Raw genomic sequence first — 21,522 nt, 5'->3', positions numbered from 1 at the left:
ATGTCACTATTTCTTTCTGAAAGGAGTTCATTTTTTCCCCCATTCATTTCAGCCTGGGAATCTCAACTTAAACCCAAAGAGTTGCCTTCTATGCAGGCTCTTTTGGAAGAAGCATCCTCCAGGGACATGCAAATGGTAAGATGCACGTGGTTTTCCCTGGCTCCCAGCACGGGAGAAGCTGAGGAATGTGTGAGGTGGAAATACGGGACCAGAGCCAGGGAGGTGTTAGCAGCATGGGTATCTCTTGGAAGGGAAACAGTGTCTGAGGGCATTTCCTGTGACTTCTGAATTTGGGCAAACCCTGACTGTTGCTCAAGATTTTTTTTTTTTTGAGACAAAGTCTCGCTCTGTCACCCAGGCTGGAGTGCAGTGGCATGATCTCGGCTTATTTCAGCCTCCACCTCCCGGGATCAAGTGATTCTCCTGCTTCTGCCTCCCGAGTCGTTGGAACTGCAGGCGTGCACCACCACGTCTGGCTAATTTTGGCATTTTTTGGTAGAGACAGGGTTTCACTGTGTCGGCCAGGCTGGTCTCAAACTCCTGGCCTCAAGCGATCTGCCTGCCTCAAGATTCTTTTTTTCTAGAAGGTTTCCTGAAGGAAACATTTTAATAAATGTGAGTCAGACATTGTGTGTGTGAAATATGACCTCCTCCTTAGCAACTGTCAGAAAAACCCCTCCTGGTAGAGAAGCCCCATTGTGAGTAAGAGGGAGCCCTGTGATAGAGCTGGCAACACACTCAACTTGACGAACCCCAGCTGTCTAAACAAGGCATGGCTTGAAAATGTTGAGAATATGCTCCTGGTGGGGAGGACCCCTGGGCACTGACACAGATATTGACGAGCTTCCCACTATCACTCACCTCTTTTTCTCTTTTTTAAAAGACAGGGTCTCGCTCTGCCACACAGGCTGGAATGCAGTGGCATGTTCATGGCTCAAATTCTGGGCTGAAGTGATCCTTCTACCTCAGCCTCCCGAGTACCTGGGACCACAGGCCTGAGTCACCATGCCCAGCTATTTTTTTTCTTTTTCTTTTTTTTTCTTAGAGATGGGGTCTTGCTGTGTTGCCCAGGATGATCTTGAACTCCTGGCCTCCTGTGATCCTCCCACCTCAGCCACCCAAGTAGCTGGGACTACAGGTGGGAGCCAGTGGGCCCAGGCATTAGTCACCTCTTGTCAGGAGCAAGCTCCACCTGGAGAAGAGGCTCCTGAGGAGTTGAAAGGAGGCAGGAAATATTTCTGGAGGAGCCGTAATCTGGATTTGGATGAGAGAACTGGCCAGACAGAGGCCGCTTTGATTGGAAAGAATGTGGGGAAGTTGCTGGGCATCCTTCTCTTCTTAGGAGACCCGTCTAGATTCCACACTGGAAGGAAGCCCTTTTCAGTGTGGAAAGGTCTTCCATATGAGCTTGTACATTAACAGTACAGGAGAAAATATACACTGAGCCCCCACCATCCCCTCTTTGGCCCTGAATTCCCTCCCCCTCAAACGATAGGACCTTCCAAAGTTTGGGTTCCCATTCCTGAGTGTTGTTGAAAGTTAGGGTTAGGGTTTGGATAGAAAGAGGCACAGAGCTCAGCTTCACTCCCCAGGTGGGGCCTGTTAGTCCCAGGGTCAGTGAGAACCCCGGGATCCCTCAGTCAGTGCCCCTTCCCCTGTGTCATGGATGGGTGTCAGCATCAGAGATGCCCCACCCAGTGGATAGGGTGCAGTGGCCTACGTTTTAGAGACCCACACTCCACTTCTTTGGCGGGGAAGCTTCTGGAACACCGAGAAGCCTCAACCTGTGCAGCCTGGTGTGGGCTGCAGATCAGCCAAAACTCACAACCTGCCTGGCTGCAACAGACCCCTGGGCAGCTGACAGCCCTCCTCACTCCCCAGGCCCTGCTCATTCTTGGTTTACACTCTTGTTTTGGTGGAGAACACCCTCCAGTAGCTCCTTGGGAACAGGTGCTTGGGTTTTGAGACCTTGAGTTCTGAGAATGTCTTACCAGGGCTGCTGGATTGCAGGTTCCTCATCCGATGTGGTGGTTGTGATAAGCCTCATTACGGAACATCCTTTTTCCTTTCTTACCTTTTTACATAGATATGGGGTCTTGTTCTCTCGCCTAGGCAGGAGTGCACTGGCATGATTGTAGCTCCCTGTAGCTTCGAACTTCTTAGCTCAAGTGCTCTTCCTGCCTCAGACTCCTCCCGAGTAGCTGAGACTACAGGCGTGCACCACCATGTCTGGCTAATTTTAAAAAATTGTTTTGGAGAGAAGTCTCGCTGTGTTGTGCAGGCTGGCAATTGCAGGGCATTCTGTGCGTCATGTAGCCCCCAGTGCTTGTTGAATGAAGGGATGAATGGATAAGGTGTTGCAGAAGGCATCTCCAGGTCCCATCCTCCACCCCCATGTCTCTCTTGCTCAGCAGGTGGACCCCATGTGAAGAAAGGAGAGAGGGAGAGAGAATGAGCCACGAGGGCCCGGTGCCCTCTTCGTTTCTGTGGGCTCTCTCCTTTCAGTACAGGGCTCCAGCGCCCTCCACAGAACTCCACACCCAGCCCAGCAAGCCCCTCTGTAATGGGTGCTGAGAGTGGCAGGCATGGGGCTCTTATTACATCAGAGCCCCAGGAAACAGGCAGTCACAGACTATTCTGAGTGGGCAGAAGAGGTCCACCCATGGATACATATTTAGAGAAGCTGAGAAGTTTATCACTGAAGACATCCAGCCTGTGAGTAGTAGAGGTGGGTTTGGAGCTAGGAGTTGAACCCAGACCTAACCCCAGAGACCACAGTCTCAGCTGCCAGGTTCTGCTGCCTGACAATCATACAACCTGCCACTGGGGTGATGGTAGCCCTTCCGGGCCATGCCAGGCATCATTGCGCCTTGTCACAATCACTGAGACCCTGCACGGTGGCTCTGAGACCTCCCTGTCACATGGGGAAAAGTGCTGATGGCCAGGGACAGAGTGAGTCCCCATGGCCTCCCTCTCTTTTGTCGGCTGGTCCAGCGGAGGGACCAGTGAAGAGGAGGGTGGGAAACTGCTCTTAGAAGAGCCCCAAGGAAGCCAGGCACGGGGACTCACCCCAGAATCCCAGCAACTCAGGAGGCCAAGTTGGGAGGACCACTAGAGCTCAGGAGTTTGAAACCAGCCTGGGCAACATAGCAAGAACCCGTCTCTGCAAAACATACAAAAATTAGCCGTAGCCAGGTGTGGTGGTGTGCACCTGTAGTTCAGCTACTTGGGAGGCTGAGGCGAGAAAATTGCTTGAACCCGGGAATTCAAGGCTGCAGTGGGCCATGTGTTTGCAACACTGCTCTCCAGCCTGGGTGATGGAGCAGGATTCTGTCTCAAAGAAAAATAAAAAGCCCCAAGGGAGGCTGAGGAACAGCCCTTGTTCTGTCCCAGGGCCACCCCACAGCTGCCTCTTCTGCAGACACCCAGCTCTTTGAGGCTGCAGGGTTGCTGCTCTCGTCCTCTGCTGGGTCCCCAGGCCTGCACCAGCGGTGCCCATGTCTCAGTCCGTTCTCACCCTGCTAATAAAGACATATCCAGACTGGGTCATCTATAAAGGATGGAGGTTTAATTGACTCACAGTTCAGCATGGCTGGGGAGCCCTCAGGAAACTTACAACATGGTAGCAGGGGAAGCAAACACGTCCTTCACATGGTGGGCAGGAAGGAGAAGTACAGACAAAAGGGGGAAAAGCCCTTTATAAAACCATCAGATCTTGTGAGAACTCACTATCATGAGAACAGCAGCGTGGGGGTAACCGCCCCCATGATTCAATTATCTCCCACCAGGTCCCTCCCACGATATATGGGGATTATGGGAACTACAATTCAAGATGAGATGGGGGTGGGGACACAGCCACACCATATCAGCCCAGTACATATTTGTTCGACAAATCGGCAGAACACCGAAAAACACTTTGTTTAAGTAGAGTGACCTGTGTCAAAATGATTCTGATGCAAACATTTGTCTCAAAATGTACCTGTGCGATTTTAATTTATGACTCAGAAAGGCCAATGTCATTGGAAAATTTTGATTACTTGTATTTCCTGGGAGGACAGGGTACACCATGCCACACAGGTCCACACAGGGAAGCACCAAGGTCAGCCTGGGGGCAGAAAGGAGCAAGGGGATAGCCCAGGCCATAGCCTTTCTTGGGGTTTCCACAGGAAAGGTGAGGCTGGGCAGGGTAAACCGCCCAGGATTGGTCAGTTTGAATAATTTTAGTGGACCTTGGCAGGTAAGTGCTGTCCCTGGCTATTTTAGGGCAGGGGAAATATTGACTGAGATAAGGAGCCGGTGAGATAAGAACTGTATGGTGTGTGGGCTGTGGGTCACAGGGGAGTTGGAGACAAAGTTGGCAGGCAGTTTCACCCTGAGAATGATGGATGCCCTGGGGACAAGGACAGCATTCCTATTCAGAACCGGTATCTCCTGACCTTTCTTTCTTTTTTGTTTTTTGGGTGACTTAAACAGCAGAAATTTATTTTCTTACCCTTCTGGAGGCCAGAAACCCAAGATCAAGGTGGCAGCAGGGCTGAGTTCTCCTGAGGCCTCTCTCCTTGGCTTGCAGGTGGCCACCCTCCTGCTGCCTCTTCACACGGCCACCCCTCTGTGCCACACCCTAATGTTCTGTAGTGAAACATCTCATAGCCTCTCCAGGGGCTCTGTCCTAACCTCAGGTCTGTCTCTGCATCTGCAGTGTCTTAAATCCTGGAGACCCTCGGTGGCGGCTGGTGCCTGCAGTAGGTTGGGAGTAGTTACTAGATCTGAGGCTACCAGATGCCAGACCCGTGTACCTTGCCTTTTTTTTTTTTTTTTTAAAGACACAATCTCGCTCTGTCGCCCAGGCTGGAGTGCAGTAATGCAATCTCAGCTCACTGCAACTTCTGCCTCCCAGGTTCAAGTGATTCTCGTGCTTCAGCCTCCCGAGCAGCTGGGACTATAGGCGTGCACCACCACACTTGGCTAATTTTTGTATTTTTAGTAGAGATAGGTGTATCAGTCTGTTTTCATGCTACTAATAAGGATATACCCAACGAGACTGGGCAATTTACAAAAGAGAGATTTCGTTAGACTTACAGTTCCACGTGGCTGGGGAAGCTTCACCTCACAATCATGGCAGAAGGCAAGGAGGAGCAAGTCACGTCTTACATGGATGACAGGAACTAAAGAGACCTTGCACAGGAAAACTCCCCTTATAATAACCATCAGATCTCATGAGACTTAGTTATTATCATGAGAACAATCATGGGAAAGGCCTGCCCCCATGATTCAATTACCTCCCACTGGGTCCCTCTCACAACACGTGGGAATTCAAGATGAGATTTTGGTGGGGACAGAGCCAAACCATGTCAATGGGGCTTCGCCATGTTGGCCAGGCTGGTCTTGAACTCCTGGCCTCAAGCAATTCTTCCACCTCAGCCTCCCAAAGTGCTGGGATTATTGGCATGAGCCACTGCACCCAGCCCCATTTGCCTTGACTTCTGGCAGCCCTAAGCCCCAAACCAAAGGTCTCTTGGGCCGAGAACAGCTGCAGTGCTACCTCTGTCCTGCTCAGCACCCTCCTGTCTTTTCCCAGGGGCCGGGGCTGTTCCTGAGGATGCAGCTGGTGCCCTCTATAGAAGCGAAGGAGACACTATTGACTCAGGAGGACCGGCCAGCTCTCCAGGAGCCGCCTTGGTCTCCGGGATGCATGGTAAGCCTGGGAGAGGTTCACTGTGATGGCACCAGGCACAGTCAGGAAGGCCTGGGGTGCGGAGTGTCTGTAAATTGGGGTAGGGGAGGGAAAGGAGGGCTTCTGGGGCCTGTAGGAGGCCCAGGCTGTGGGCTTGGGGTGGTGCAGTCTGTTTCTGTGTTGAATATACTTGTCCCCAGGGTGATGGCGGGCTCCAGGGTGGGTCCTGGGAGAGGGTCTGGTTGTTAGACTGTGGGCCCTGCCTTTCCTGGTCCAGCCTTTTTTCTTCCTGTCCTTCCACCCCAGTCCCACTGCTTCCACGACCTGGAAACTGACAGGAACTGGCAGGTCCTATGACCTGAGCAGGCTCAGGGAAGCGAGGACCTCTTGGCTCTGGGCCCTGTGTGTCCTTACCAAGGCAGAGAGAGAATGGGAGAGAGAGCCACTGTAAGGCAAAGGTCGCTAACCCCCAGGCCGTGGACCAGTGCTAGCCCCTAGCCTATTAGGAACCAGGCTGCAGAGCAGGAGGTGAGCGGCGGGCGAGCATCCATGCCTGATCTCCGCCTCCTGTCAGATCAGCAGCAGCACTGGATTCTCGGGGAAGCGCGAATCCTATTGTGAACTGCGCATGTGAGGGATCTAAGCTGCAGGCTCCTTATGAGAATCTAACTAATGCCTGATAATTGACGTGGAACAGTTTCATGCCAAAACCATACCCCAACCCTGGTTTGTGGAAAGATTGTCTTCCATGAAACTGGTCCCTGGTGCCAAAAAGGTTGGTGACTACTGCTGTAAGGCACATCCTGAGCCCTGCACGAGGAGAAAAGGCCTCTTTCACTTGTCCCTGCCCTGTTCCCTCGCCCAAGGGACCTGCTGCATGTACCCCCCACCCCCCATCCACCACCAAGTCCTGCTAGCGTTATCTCCAACGTGTAACCCACCTCCAGCTGCCCCTCCTGTCCCCGCTGCTGCCCCCCTGCCTAGAGCCACTGTTAGCTCTCCTGGACTCTAGGTCGGCTCCTGACAGGCGCCTGGGCCCCACCCTGGACACAGAAGCCAGAGCGATCCCTTAGAAGTGCAAGTCAGGTCAGACGTGTTTCCTGAGCAAGCAGCTGCCAGCAGAGAAGAGTTCACATCCTACTCCAAGGAGGGGTCTTCCTCCCAGAAAAACTCACTGACTGTCTGCTCCTCTCTCACGCAGGTCCACCTCCAATCTTCCCTCTACCCCTCAACCTCCTGGCCATCCACTCCCCACTGTTTTCCCAGCTTTTCCCTGACTTCTGGAGCCTCCTTGGAGGGTGCCACCTTCCCCGGCCCCTGCCTGGGCACCCTCTCTCCAGGCCATTTTGGATCACAGTGATTAGCTTTGTATTTAAGGATTGGGTAAATCCTGACAAGGTAAATGGGTCTATCTCTTCTTTTATTAATATGTTCCCCGAAGCAGGATCAAACATGCACATTCATCTGGGGTGAGCAGGTGTGAGTGGACCCCCTCAGCCTCTTGACTCTAACTGTGACCCCTGTCACTCTGTGCAGGGACTGAAGGCCGCTGTGCAGATTCAGAGGGTGTTGATACCAGTGCCTACGCTGGGCCCCCCCGACCCGTGGGTGGCCGGGGATTCTGGTGAGTGAGTGCCGCATGGAACACGTGGCCAGAGGGCCCTGCTATCCTTGTGTTCTGTCCAGGAACTTGTATCCCATCCTGCCTACATTTCCTCTGACTGCAGGCACTGCCGTGGCACCATAGGGAGAGGATGCAGAAAGCCTCTCGTTATTTGTGTGTGTAAGCAGGAGGGCACATCCAGTGACAGATTCTTCTGTTAAGAAAGAGAGGTTCACTCAACCGCAGGAAAAGGCCAGACCTCTCTTTGGGCAACATGAAATTCTTGACTACACGATAATACCAATTTTTGAAAATTATGATTGAATTTACTAGAAATGGCCTGTGTTTTAACTGGGTTTTTAAAAATGAGGTTCAGGCTGGTTGCAGTGGCTCATGCCTTTAATCCCAGTGCTTTGCAAGGCATAGGCAGGAGGATTGCTTGAGGCCAGGAGTTCGAGACCAGCCTGGGTAACATAGTGAGACCCCTATTTCTAAAAAAAAAAAAAAAAAAAATTAGCCACAGGTGGTGCCTCCTAAGTCCTAGCTACTTGAGAGACTGAGGCAGAAGGATCGCTTGAGCCCAGGAGGTCAAGGCTGATGTGAACTACAGTTGCTTTACTGTATTTGCAGCCTGGGTGACAGAATGAGTCCCTGTCTCTAAAAAAAGAGGTTCAAAGCCACTTCTCCTGAGAAGTGGGGAAGAAATTAATTCTAGAAGACAAATAACATTTTAGCTTTAATGGTAAGGTGTTTGTTTTCTTCCAGTTTGCCTTCTAGTAAGAATAATAAACTTTGTTTCTTAAAAGTGCCATCCACTCTTGTGTCTGGAATCTCTGTTGTCTTCTTGACAGGGAACAATTCTTAGATCTAGGTCACGTGTTGCTCTTCAGTATATTTTTGGTAAGCCTTCTGGGCTAGGCTCTATTTTGTTACTACTTCTTTTTTTTTTTTTCAATTGAGACAGCATCTCGCTCTGTCACCCAGGCTGGAGTACAGTGGCGTGATCTTGGCTCACTGCAACCTCTGCCTCCTGGGTTCAAGCGATTCTCCTGCCTCAGCCTCCCAAGTAGCTGGGATTACAGGTGTGTGCTACCATGCCCGGCTAATTATGGTATTTTTAGTAGAGACAGGGTTTTGCCATGTTGGCCAGGCTGGTCTCAAACTCTTGACCTCAAGTGATCTGCCCACCTCAGCCTCCCAAAGTGCTGGGACCAGAGGTGTGAGCCACCGTGCCCGGCCTATTTTGTTACTTCGTGAAGCGGGTAACACCACCATTGTCATCATCATCTGGTGGTGCGATGGGGACCAGGAAACAGTCACAAAGAAAACAGTGACCCCTCTTCCGTGGAGCTCACAGTCCGCTGGGTGGTCAGAGTTTGAAATGAGTAACAGAGTCCAATGCAAGTGTGTTGTACAAGGACTTCATCTCAGGGCACAGGGGAGAATTCTGGGAAAGGATGGATATTTAAGCTTAGGCCAGGGTTTCTCAACTGCCACACTGCTGATACTGGGGCCTGTTTACTCTCAGTTGTGGGCCGTCCTATGCATTGTAGGATGTTGAGCAGCATCCCTGGCCTCAACTCAACTAGACGCTAGCAGTGCTTTTCCTCTATGAGTTTACCAGGGCTGCCATATCAAAGTTCCACCAACTGGGTGGATTAAACAGCAGAAATATGTTGTCTTACCACTCTGGAGGCCAGAAGCTCGAGATCAAGGTGTTGGCAGGGCTGGTTCCTTTGGAAGCCTCTCCTTGGTGTGTAGATGGCCATCTTGTCTCTGTGTCTTCACATCATCTTCCCTCTGTACATGCCTGTGTCCAAATGTCGTCTTCTTGTGATGGGGTTTGGATTTGTGTCCCCGCCTAAATCTCATGGCAAATTGTAATCTCCAATGTTGGAGGAAGGGCTTGGTGGGAGGTGACTGGATCATGGGGGTGGACTTCCCCTTGCAGTTCTCTTGATAGTGAGTGAGTTCTCACGAGATCCGGTTGTTTAAAAGTGTGTAGCACCTCCCGCTTCACTCTCTTCCTCCTGCTCCAGCCATGTAGCACGTGCCTGCTTCCCCTTTGCCTTCCGTCATGATTGTAAGTTTCCTGAGTCCTGCCCAGCCATGCTTCCTATACAACCTGTGGAACCAGGAGCCAATTAAACCTCTTTTCTTTATAAATTCCCCAGTCTCAGGTAGTTCTTTATAGCAGTGCAAAGCGGACTAATACATCTTTTAAGTACACCAGTCATATTGGACTAGGGCCCGCCCTACTGACATCATTTGAATTTAATTACCTCTAAAGACTCTATGTTCAAATATGGTTACCAGGGGTGAGATAAGATACCAGGGGTTAAGACTTCAAGATATGAATTTTTGGGGTAATACACTTCAGCTCGTAACATCCACATACCCCCTAGTCATGAAAAGCTAAAGTGTCTCTAGATGCTACAGACTGAATTGTGCTTCCCCTCCCCAAAGTTCGTGTTGAAGCCCTAGTGTCTCCCCCGAAGGTGCCATGGGAGATGGGGCCTCTAAGGCGGTGACAAAGGTTAAATAAAGTCATAAGGGTGAAGCCCTGAACCAACAGAACTCATGCCCTTACAAAAAGAGGAAGAGACACCAGAGCTGTCTCTCGCCCATGTGAGGACACAGCCAGAAGGCAGCTGTCTGCAAGCCAGGAAGAGAGCCCTCACCAGAAACCAACCATGCTGACATCTTGATCTCAAACTTCCAGCATCCAGAACTGTTAGCAGCAAATTTCTGTTAAGTCACCTAGTACATGGTATTTTGGAATGACAGCTCGACACCAAATGTACCCTGGGGGACAAACCCTGACCTAGACCATGATAAATACTGTAACATTTAGCTTGGTCAGGTGTTGGGCTGTTGGGAGGTTCGGAGAGAGGATATCAGGCTTAGGAACAACATTGATAAAATTCCCCGTGGAGCAGAGAACCGTTTGCATCCAGGGCCCATGGAAGATGCTGTGAAGGGAGGAGGGAGAAGTGGAGAGAGAGTGGTGTGAGCTGATTGAAGAAGAAGCAGGTTCCAGATTGTTTAGGGCTTGGAAGTGCAGGACAAGAACCTTGGCCCATGTTCTAAGCCCACTGGGAGCCAGTGACGTGTTTAGGTGAGTGGTGCAATGCACCTGTGATTTTTTTTTTTTTTTTTGAGATGGAGTCTCACTCTGTCGCCCAGACTGGAGTGCAGTGGCGCAATCTTGGCTCACTGCAAGCTCTGCCTCTGGGGTTCATGCCATTCTCCTGCCTCAGCCTCCCGAGTAGCTGGGACTACAGACGCCCGCCACCACGCCTGGCGAATTTTTTGTATTTTTAGTAGAGATGGGGTTTCACCATGTTAGCCAGGATGGTCTCGATCTCCTGACCTCGTGATCCGCCCGCCTCGGCCTCCCAAAGTGCTGGCATTACAGGTGTGAGCCACCGTGCCCGGCCTTGCACCTGTGATTTTAATAGAACCCCACCCCCCAGCACTTGTGAGGAGTGTGGGCTCAGCGAGGAAAGCAGTGGTAGGTGGAGGCTGTTAGGAGTAGAGTGGTGCTGGTCTAGACTTGGGGTTGAGTGTGGAGGAGGTGTGCTGGGTTCCCCCAAGACCACCCCAGGCTCGATGATCCACTAGGAGGACTCACAGGAGATGTCGTACTCATGGCTATGATTTATTACCACAAGTGGATATTAAGCAGAATCAACAAAGGGGGTGCTGGGCACGGTGGCTCACGCCTAATCCCAGCACTTTGGGAGGCCGAGGCGGGCGGATCACCTGAGGCCAGGAGTTGGAGACTGGCCTGGCCAACATGGCAAAACTCCATCTCTACTAAAAATACAAAAATTAGCCAAGCATGGTGGTGAGGCAGGAGAATCGCTTGAACCTGAGAGGAGGAGGTTGCAGTAAGACTCTGTCTCAAAAAAAAAAAAAAAAAAAAAAAAAAGCAAAAGGAAGCCCAGAGGAAACCAGAGCCAGGCTTCCAGAGTCCTCTCCGAGCACAGTCGCACAGGACAGGCTTGATTCCTCTATCTATCTATCGCCAAGTTGTGCCAGCACCACATGCAATGTTGTCTACTAGCAAAGCTTATTAGAGACTGAGCGCACACCGTTTTCACTGGCCAAGTAGGCTGACTTGAGGTACAGCTCAGAATGTGCCTGTCTTAGTTGGTTCGTGTTGCTATAAGGGAATACCAGAGTCTGGGTGATTTATAAAGAAAAGAAGGATAGGCGCAGTGGCTCACGCTTGGAATCCCAGCACTTTGGGAGGCCAAGGTGGGCCGATCACTTGAGGTCAGGAGCCTCGCCAACATGGTGAAACCATGTCCCTACTAAAAATACAAAAATTAGCCAGGCATGGTGGCGTGTGCCTATAATCCCAGCTACTTGGGAGGCTGGGGTGGGAGAATCACTGGAGCCTGGGAGGCAGAGGTTGCGGTGAGCTGAGATTGCACCACTGAACCCCAGCCTGGGTGACAGTGAGACCCTGTTTGAAAAAACAAGAAGTGTATTTGACTCACGGTTCTGCAGGCTGTACCAGAAGCATGGCACCAACATCTGCTCCTGGAGAGGGCCTCAGGCTGCTTCCACTTATGGCAGAAGGGGAAGGGGAGCCAGTGTGTCGAGATCACATGGTGAGGGAGGAAGCAGGAGCAGGGTGGTGGGGAGGGAAGGGAAGGGGGAAAGGTGCCAGGCTCTTTTTAACAACCAGCTCCCTTGGGAAGTAATAGAAGAGTACTCATGGCCGGGCGCGGTGGCTCAAGCCTGTAATCCCAGCACTTCGGGAGGCCGAGACGGGCGGATCATGAGGTCAGGAGATCGAGACCATCCTGGCTAATACGGTGAAACCCCGTCTCTACTAAAAAAAAAATACAAAAAACTAGCCAGGCGAAGTGGCGGGTGCCTGTAGTCCCAGCTACTCGGGAGGCTGAGGCAGGAGAATGGCGTGAACCCGAGAGGAGGAGCTTGCAGTGAGCTGAGATCCGGCCACTGCACTCCAGCCTGGGTGACAGAGCAAGACTCCGTCTCAAAAAAAAAAAAAAAAAAAAAAAAGAAGAGTACTCATTCTCTCCGTTGGAGAGCATTAATCAATTCTTGAGGGATCTGCCCCCAAATCCCGCCTCCGACACTGGGGATTAACATTTCAGCATGAGTTTTGGAGGAAACAGTCCCTAAATTCCAGACTTTCAGAAGGAAAGCAGGTGTTCAACATAAACCGCATTGTTTGTACAAGTGGTTTAAGTGGAGTGAGTTTCTTTTATCAGTTAGGGGGGTGGGAAACTTCCTGAAATCCAAGTTCTCAGACTTGGTTAGCCCTTGGTTAGCCCAAGGGCTAACCTTGTAAACACATCTCACTAAGGAGTCCATCCAGGCCTGGTGGGTTCACTCCTTTCTGCACAGTAGGGAATTGAGGAATGATTTAAAACACATAGAGGCCAGGCGTGGTTGCTCATGCCTGTAATCCCAGCACTTTGGGAGGCTGAGGTGGGAGGGAGGACTTCTTGAGGCCAGGAGTTCGAGACCAGCCTGGGCAACATAGCAAGACCCCATCTCTACAAAATAAGAAAACTAGCCAGGCATGGTTGTGTGCACCTGTGGTCTCGCTACTCAGGAGGCTGAGGAGGGAGAATCACTTGAGCCCAGGAATTCAAGGCTGCCGTGAGCTAGTCCAGCCTGGGTGAGAGAGCAAGACCCTGTCTCAAAAAATTTATAGTAATAATGCATATAAAACATTTGTATTGAGGTTGAGTTAATTTGATGGTTCATATATTCATTTACCAATGACATGGAGCATTTTTGTGCCAAGTAGGGTATCAGGAACAGGGTGGTAAAAGCACCCAGGCTGATTCTTACAAAGCTTCCAATCCAGTGAGGATGACAGAAAATAAACACCCATGGCTACAATACATAGCTGGTTACAGATGGGAAAGGGATGTGAAGAAAGGGAACGGGTCCTATCGGAGAAAAGGAGAGAAGGGGCTCTTTCTACAGGGGAGGAGACCTCAGGATGGGGCACTCTGAGGGGGACATTTCAGTGGATCCAAAAAGAAAAGGCTCAACGTAGGCGTTGGCTGTAGCGGGGATGGGTGGGAGAGGGGCTTGGGGGTGAGTACTGCCATGTAGAGATGTCATCACTATTTATTCTGATTAGTTGCTGGGATGTGTAGAGTGTCAGAGAGGGGTGAGATTTCTGATCAAAGACAGGGACAGCACTTCCTGAGATCGAGGACATGGTGGAGGACGGTGATGAGTTTCATTTATTTATTTATTTGTTTTTTAAGACCTAGTCTTGCTCCGTTGCCCAGGCTGGAGTGCAGTGGTGCAATCTTGGCTCACTGCAACCTCCGCCTCCTGGGTTCAAGTGATTCTCGTGCCTCAGCCTCCCGAGTGGCTGGGACTACAGATGTGTGCCATCACGCCCAGATAATTTTTGTATTTCTAGTAGAGATGGGGTTTCGCCATATTGGCCAGGTTGGTCTCCCGACCTCAAGTGATACACTGGCCTCAGCCTCCCAAAATGCTGGGATTACAGGTGTGAGCCACTGCACCTGACCTAGTTTTTTTTTTTTTTTTTTTTTTTTAATAACGGAAATTTCTCTTTCACAGTTTAGGATACCAGAAGTCTGAAATTAAGGTTTCGACATGGGTGTGCTTCCTCTAATGGTTCTGGGGGAGGATCCTGCCCCCTGTCTGCTAACGGTGGCCTGCAGCCCTTGGTGCTCCTTGGCTTGTGGACGCAGCCCTCCCGTCTTTGCCTGTGTTGCCTCACGGCCGTCTCGCCTCTGTGTCTCTGTCTCTGTCTCTTCTCTTAGGAGAACCATCGTATTGGATTAAGGGCCTACCCTACTCTCGTATCATCTCAACTCATTACATCTGTAACAATCCTATTTCCAAATAAGGTCACATTTTGAAATACTAGGGGTTAGGGCTTCCCATTTTTTTGGGGGGATACAATTCAAGCCATAGCAGTCTGTTCTTTAGTACCCCCAAATTCATGTCCTTCCCACATGCAAAATACACTCACGTGATCCCGACATTCCCAAAGTTGTAATCCATTCCAGCATCAACTCTAAGTGCAAAATCTCATCTAAGCACCATCAACTCAAAAGCTCATCTCATCTGATGAGAATCCCACAACTCATGATGTCAGTCATCTACAGCAGGTATGAGGGAGACTCAGAGCGTGGTCCATTGTGGGGCCAAATTCCTCTCCATCTGCGAACCTGTGAGAAATCAGAAAGCAAGTGATCCGCTTCCAAGATACAGTGATGGCGCAAGCATAGGATAGACATTCCCATTTCAAAAGGAGAAACTGGAAGGGAAAAAGGGGTCATGGGTCCTGAGCAAGTTTAAAACCCATCAGGGCAAAAGCTAGGAGGTTTCCAGGCCTGGAACGAATGCTCTGTGGTTGGAAGCTCTGACCTCTGGACCTCATTTTGGGTACATTCTATTCCTGTTCCCTGAGATGGGCAGAAAGATTTGAGCCAATGGTTGGATACATGGTCTGGTGTTCAGATGTCAGAGTCAGCCTAGAGATTTGGGCTTCATCATGAAGATGTGGGAATTGACACCCAGAGAATGGGTGAGGTTGCACGCCAAGGCAGAGAGAGTTGAGGGAGGTGCGAAGAGGAGGCCTGCAACCTGTGGATGCCGGCAACATGTTGGAGGAGAAGCTCTTACAGGAAAAAGAGGAGGCCGAGGTTGTGATCACCGATCACAGGCTGGGTGGGCTATAATAAGGAGGGATTGGCTAGGTGCAGTGGCTTGCAGCTATAATCCTGGCTACTCAGGGGGCTGAGGTGGGAGGATCACTTGAGGCCAGGAATTCAAGGCTAGCCTGGGCAACATAGTGAGACCCCCATCTCTAAAAAAATTTTTTAAAAATTAACTGGGTGTGGTGGCACACACATGTAGTCTTAGCTACTTGGGAGGCTGAAGTGGGAGGATCACTTGGGCCCAGGAGTTTGAAGTTGCAGTGAGCCGTGATTGTGCCACTGCACTCCAGCCTGGGTGACAGAGCAAGACTCTGGTTCAAAACAACAACAGGAGCAACAACAACAACAACAGCAAACCTAGAAGAGATCGGACGACGAACACACATCAGTGGGATTTCCCAGCACGGATGGAGGTCACTGGTGATTCCAGGGTGGTGCCGGCCCTTGGAACGGTGGCAATGAGAAGCAAGTGGGAGGGGAGGAAGTGGGCACAGAGGGTAGATAGCCCATGATAGGAAATGAAGAGATAGAGGTAGCCCAAGGGAAAAGTGGGGTGTTATGGCTTGACTTGTACCCCTCCAAAAAGACAGGCTGAAGTCCTAACCCTGTGAATGTGGCCTTATTGGAAATAGGGTCTTCGTAGCTGTAACCAAGTTAGGAGGTCACAAGGGTGGGCCCCCAATCCATCATGACTGTGTCCTTATGAGAACATGAGGAAGATGCTGCGTGAAGACAGACACAGGGAGGGGACCGTGTGACGGGGGAGGCAGACACTGGAGTGATGCATCCACAAGCCAAGGAGCCCCAAGCATTGATGGCCACCACCAGAAGCCAGGGAGACGCAAGAAAGGACTCTTCTCAGAGTGTCAGAGGCGGCGTGGCCCTGCTGAGCTTAGTTTTGGACTCCTGGTCTCTAAAACTGCGAGAGGATACATGTCTGTGGTTTTAAGCCACTCAGTTTGATACTTTGTTATGGCAGCTGCAGAAAACACATGGGGTCAGGGATTGGGTGTGGGTCAGCTTTAAAAAGTGAGGGGAAAGGTCCCATCGGGAGGGAGAGGTGAGGATGCAGGGGACGAGTGATGATCTGGGAGTTGCTTGCTTGTCTGTCATAGGCCGGAAGGACGATACCTGGTGCAGAGGGAGGAGTGGTATTGATTTGACGGCAGGTGGGAAGGAAGTTTCCTTTTAAGGCAGACCTGCAGGTTGGTTGTGGTTTATCTGCCCTCTACTTGTGGTTAGTCCTGGAGCACCACTAGCCCTGCAGTGTAGGGGGGCAGAGGAAGGGGCCAGGCAGCCGGGGAGGAAGAGCTGTCCCAAGGCTGAGTCAGGGGACAGTGGTGGGTGCTGCAGGAGCACTGGAGTCTCCCGGTGAATTATTGAGTCTATAGCTCTTGGGATATGGAATGAAGGGATATGTGTGTGTGTGTGTGTGCGCGCGCGCGCGCACGCGTGTGTCTGTGTGCATGTCTCTAAGTGTGTGTATGCTGGTCTGTGTGTATATGTTATATATATGCACAGGTACATGTGGTGTGTAACTGTGTTTGCATGTATATGTGTGCATGTCCGTGTGTACGTGTGTATGTGATTGCATGTGTGTGCAAGAGCTTGCAGATATGTGTCTACATGTGTGTGTCCCTGTGAGTGTGGGCATGTGTGTGTGTACAGATGTGATCACTCACAGCCAGGGTGGGCAGCCTTGGGGCCTGTGAGTGTGCCCAGTAGGCCAGGCACCAACCCTCACACCTCCTTGCTTCTCCCCTAGCTGTGCCTGCACGGGACCCTGCCTGGCTTCAGGAGGACAGAGTAGAGGAAGAAGCTATGGCTCCTGGGCTGCCAACCGCCTGTTCACAGGTAGGTAAGAACTTCTTGTTCTAAAAGAACACTGCTGTGCTCAAAGGCTGGACTTGCCCTCTTCCTGTGACCTGCCTGGATCATTTCATGGGGTTGGTCTCCATGCTTCAGGGACTGGGCCTCTTGCAGTGGGTGTCAGCAAGGGAGCATGGGCCATGATCCCACCACCTCATTCAGACCCTCCTGAGGCTGCTGAGCCCCAGGAGGGAAAACAAAGCAAGGATGTGAGCCGTCCTCATTTTGTGGTCTTCATGGTCTCACTGAACAAAGAGTTGAGTCATTTTCCAGGTCGTTCCCTCTTGCCTGTACCATGCCCAGGTCTGCTGGACCCTGGAGCTAGAAGGGGGACAGATCTGCAAGAGCTTCCTGGCTCCTTGTCAATAGATAAGTCCTGTCCTGGGGTCCAGGACTCGCAACATTAGTTATTGCCTCTTGCTGTTCTTACTTAAGGAGTGGAGTGTAGAGAGAGGAGTTCTAGTTCAGAGTCGTGAGCCCAGGGGCAGTTTCTGGGGGATCTCAGAACCCTGTCTGAAAGTCCTCTGCGTGGGGTTTCCCTTCCCCAGGCCTGCCCGCCTCCAGCATCCTCTGGCATACTGGTGGGAGTGGTCCCTGGCTGAGCTGGGATGGATGTGTGTTTTAGGAACCAGTCACCTTTGCAGATGTGGCTGTGGTGTTCACCCCAGAAGAATGGGTGTTTCTGGACTCTACTCAGAGGAGCCTGTATAGAGATGTGATGCTGGAGAACTATAGGAACCTGGCCTCTGTGGGTAAGGCGACTTCGTCTTTTCTTTCCTTTTTTTTTTTTTTTTTCTGAGACAGAGTCTTGCTCTGTTGCCCAGGCTGGAGTGTGATGGCGTGACCTTGGCTCACTGTAACCTTTGGCTCACTGCAACCTCCACTTCCTGGGCTCAGATGATCCTCGCACCCCAGCCTCCTGAGTAGCTGGGACCACAGGTGTGTGTCATCACACCTGGCTAATTTTTGTACTTTTTTTGTCGAGGTGGGGTTTTGCCGTGTTGCCCAGACTGGTCTCGAACTTCTGGGCTCAAGCGATCCACCTGCTTCAGCCTCCCAAAGTGCTGGGATTACAGATATGAGCCACTGCACCCAGCCAAGGCTTTGTCTGTTCATCACAAGCTTAGGCAGCAATGCTCCAGAAGTTGTGCAAGTCTCGGAAACCTAGAGGTAGAAAAACAGATAATTCCCACCTTCATGAGCTTCCAGTCTACTGGCCTTTCTGTGGAATGAAGATCTTTTTACTGCTCTGTCTCTCCGTGATTAAAAGCTTTTGGGCTTCTCAAATGTATTCCTGAACCAGGCCCTTCGTTTTGTAGACCAGAGAGCCTCAGTGCCCTCTGGGACCCAGTGAGAGAACTTGTATTTAGTTCTCAGTGAAAAAGTTTGGCTGTGTCCATCAGAATTTAGACACAAGCATTTTGCCCCTCCCATCTCTAGAGCCCCTAGAGACTTGAGAATATTGGCCCTGGTGTCAGGGCATGGCACAGTCCTCCCACAACATGCGTTGTTTTTCTCATGAGCAGCTGATCAACTGTGCAAACCCAATGCATTGTCTTATTTGGAACAAAGAGGAGAGCAGTGGACCACTGACAGGGGCATCCTCTCAGACACCTGTGCAGGTGAGCCCAGGCAGATCAGGTGAGCATCAGCTCTGGTCAGTAAGGGGAGTGTCCAGTTTGGAAACTGTCAATCAGGGCAACTTATTCATATCCTTGACTGAGAAGCCTGTTTGGTTGAGCTCCCTTATTAAATGCCACCTTCTTTCCTTTTACCCTTTCCTTTTTAATCTCTAAAACTTTACATGAATCTCCTAGAAAGATTTGTCCTACTTTCTCTTCATATTTAATATTTCCATGTGTCTATTTTATCCATTTCCAACCCACTGTACATTCTTGCTAATATTTTTCCTCAGCATTAGTCACAATCTTCATAGAATCCTTTTTTGGTAAATTACCTACTATTTCCTTCCCATGTTCATCTGATTACATAACTTCTCACCTAGCCAAACACCTTAATATTTTCCTAACTCTTAGATGCATTGCTTCTCATTGCAATTTCTTCCCGTATTTAGGATCAGTATTTGGGAAAAAAAAAAGTCCACATGTGCCTTCCTTACTTTTTAGGTCACCTTAATCCCACAGTTTCTTTCTCTGTGTGTTTAACTTTTTCTTCCCTAATTTATTTCAGAGCCTCAACTTCAACCCCAAGAGGCAATTCCTAACCAAGATCCTTTTACAGAGATTCTGTCCATTGATGTGAAAGGGGTAAGGCTCACCAGGGATTATTCGTGGTTCTCTATAGTAGGATGAGTCTGGGGTTACTGTAAGTTAGAAAAGCAGCCCAAGAGCCAAGAGAGATTCAAGGGAGGAAGTGCTTACCCAGGAGGAAGCAGTTTCTTGGGAGAGAGTCCGTGAATGTCATGGATTGGTGGAAAACTAAACGTAGATCATGTTCTCACAAGTAAGCATTTTCACAGATATGACAGAGATACCAAGTGTTTAAGACTTACTTTAGCCTTACACAAATTGGAAAAATTCTGCATCTAAGAAGCCCCATGAAAATAATGAAAAGATAGCTCTTTGCAACAGAGTATCCACCCTGTTCCACTTGCGGGAACTCTGGGTAGAAATGGTATGGACTCCGTAAACGGTAAAAGTATTAGATGTAGAACTGTCTTTTTCTTACATTCATTTCACATAGGGGAGAATATCTGTGAATCTAATAAGGCCTTTGGTCTTCACATTTTCCTTCATCGACAGGAGCAACCTCAGCCTGGAGAAAAACTCTATAAATATAATGAACTTGAGAAACCTTTTAACAGCATCGAACCACTTTTCCAGTACCAGAGAATTCATGCTGGAGAGGTGTCCTATGAATGTCAAGAGAGTAGAAATTCCTTCTTCCAGAGCGCCCATCTAATCGTGCCTGAGAAAATCCGTAGTGGGGATAAAACCTATGCATGTACCAAATGTGAAAAATCCTTCAGATACAGCTCAGACCTTATCAGGCATGAGAAGACTCATACTGCAGAGAAGTGCTTTGACTGTCAAGAATGTGGGCAAGCCTTCAAATATTCCTCGAATCTCCGGCGACACATGAGAACCCATACCGGAGAGAAGCCATTTGAATGTAGTCAGTGTGGGAAAACCTTCACAAGGAACTTTAACCTGATTCTGCACCAGAGAAACCACACAGGAGAGAAGCCCTATGAGTGTAAAGATTGTGGGAAAGCCTTCAATCAGCCATCATCCCTTAGGAGCCACGTGAGAACTCACACTGGAGAGAAGCCCTTTGAATGCAGCCAGTGTGGGAAAGCCTTCAGGGAACACTCTTCACTGAAGACACATCTGCGAACCCATACCAGAGAGAAACCATATGAATGCAACCAGTGTGGCAAGCCCTTCCGGACGAGCACTCATCTGAACGTGCACAAGAGGATACACACAGGGGAGAAACTGTATGAGTGCGGGACTTGCGGTCAGGTCTTGAGTCGTCTTTCAACCCTGAAGAGTCACATGCGAACTCACACTGGAGAGAAGCCCTATGTGTGCCAGGAATGCGGGCGAGCCTTCAGTGAGCCCTCATCCCTCAGGAAACATGCAAGGACTCACAGTGGCAAGAAGCCCTATGCATGCCAGGAATGTGGGCGAGCCTTTGGTCAGTCTTCACATCTTATTGTACATGTGAGAACACACAGTGCCGGGAGACCCTATCAATGTAATCAGTGTGAGAAAGCCTTCAGGCACAGCTCCTCACTCACTGTACACAAAAGAACCCACATGGGAAGAGAGAACATTAGGAATGGTAGCCTGCCTTTACCCATGTCTCATCCATACTGTGGGCCCCTTGCTAATTAACTTCCATTTTGTAAAAATAGAAACACATGGGGCTATGACTTTCCCTCATAATACTCCTTTAGCTGCATCTCATGTTTCAATGTATAATATTTTCATTTTGGTTTGATTGTAAGTATTGTCTTAACCTCCATTATCATTTATTCTTTGACCTATCTATTATTTGGAATTAGATTTTTCAAAACTAATACGTGGATATATTTTCATAGAGGTATAATGACTTACAGCGAAATGCATACATCTGAAGTATACAGTTGGATGAGTTTGACAGATGCATACATGCATGTAACTAACACTCCATTCCAGATATAGAATGTTTCTATCTTTCTAGAAGGTTCCTGCATGTTATATGGCTACTTCTTAGTTGCCTTTTTGTTGTTGGTTTCTAATTTAATTACATGGTGAGAAGAGTATGTGGCCTCTTTGTTATTGAGTCATAGGTATTTGCTGAGATTTGCTATTAGGTCTGGTGTGGCTTATTCTTCTAGCTGCCAGCCAAAATTGCCCCTTCCTCCTTAGAAAAGAACCTGGGTTTTCTGTTCAGATTGGTGGCATGCACTATTTAAAAGCTTCCATCGCCTGGCTGGGCATGGTGGCTCATGCCTGTAATCCCAGGCTGAGGCGGGGGGATCACCTGAGGTCAGGAGTTCGAGACCAGCCTGGCCAACATGTTGAAACCCCATCTCTACTAAAAGTACAAAAATTAGCCAGGTTTGGTGGCATGCATCTGTAATCCCAGCTACTTGGGAGATTGAGGCAAGAGAATTGCTTGAACCCAGGAGGCAGAGGTTGCAGTGAGCCGAGATTGCGCCACTG

At 49.9% G+C, this 21,522-nt stretch overlaps 1 protein-coding gene across 5 annotated transcripts in view; it reads left to right on the top strand.

Annotated features, from left to right (window-relative positions):
- Positions 1-21,119, top strand: part of ZNF333 (zinc finger protein 333) — a 30,787-nt gene extending 9,668 nt beyond the window's left edge. For all 5 annotated transcript variants that reach the window (XM_009193722.2, XM_003915054.4, XM_017952268.3 and 2 more), the window contains exons 5-12: positions 53-135; positions 5,579-5,695; positions 7,211-7,298; positions 16,746-16,834; positions 17,475-17,601; positions 18,376-18,471; positions 19,040-19,116; positions 19,612-21,119. In XM_009193722.2, coding sequence (XP_009191986.2) covers positions 53-135; positions 5,579-5,695; positions 7,211-7,298; positions 16,746-16,834; positions 17,475-17,601; positions 18,376-18,471; positions 19,040-19,116; positions 19,612-20,709 — 1,775 coding nt within the window. In that variant the 3' untranslated portion in view covers positions 20,710-21,119. The remainder of the gene's footprint in view (positions 1-52; positions 136-5,578; positions 5,696-7,210; positions 7,299-16,745; positions 16,835-17,474; positions 17,602-18,375; positions 18,472-19,039; positions 19,117-19,611) is intronic.
- The last annotated feature ends 403 nt before the right edge of the window (positions 21,120-21,522 follow it).

Source organism: Papio anubis, chromosome 20, assembly GCF_008728515.1.
Source record: "Papio anubis isolate 15944 chromosome 20, Panubis1.0, whole genome shotgun sequence".
Lineage (NCBI taxonomy): Eukaryota > Metazoa > Chordata > Mammalia > Primates > Cercopithecidae > Papio > Papio anubis.
Note: the sequence above shows the minus strand (reverse complement) of the source record. Positions and strands in the feature narration are given on the sequence as shown.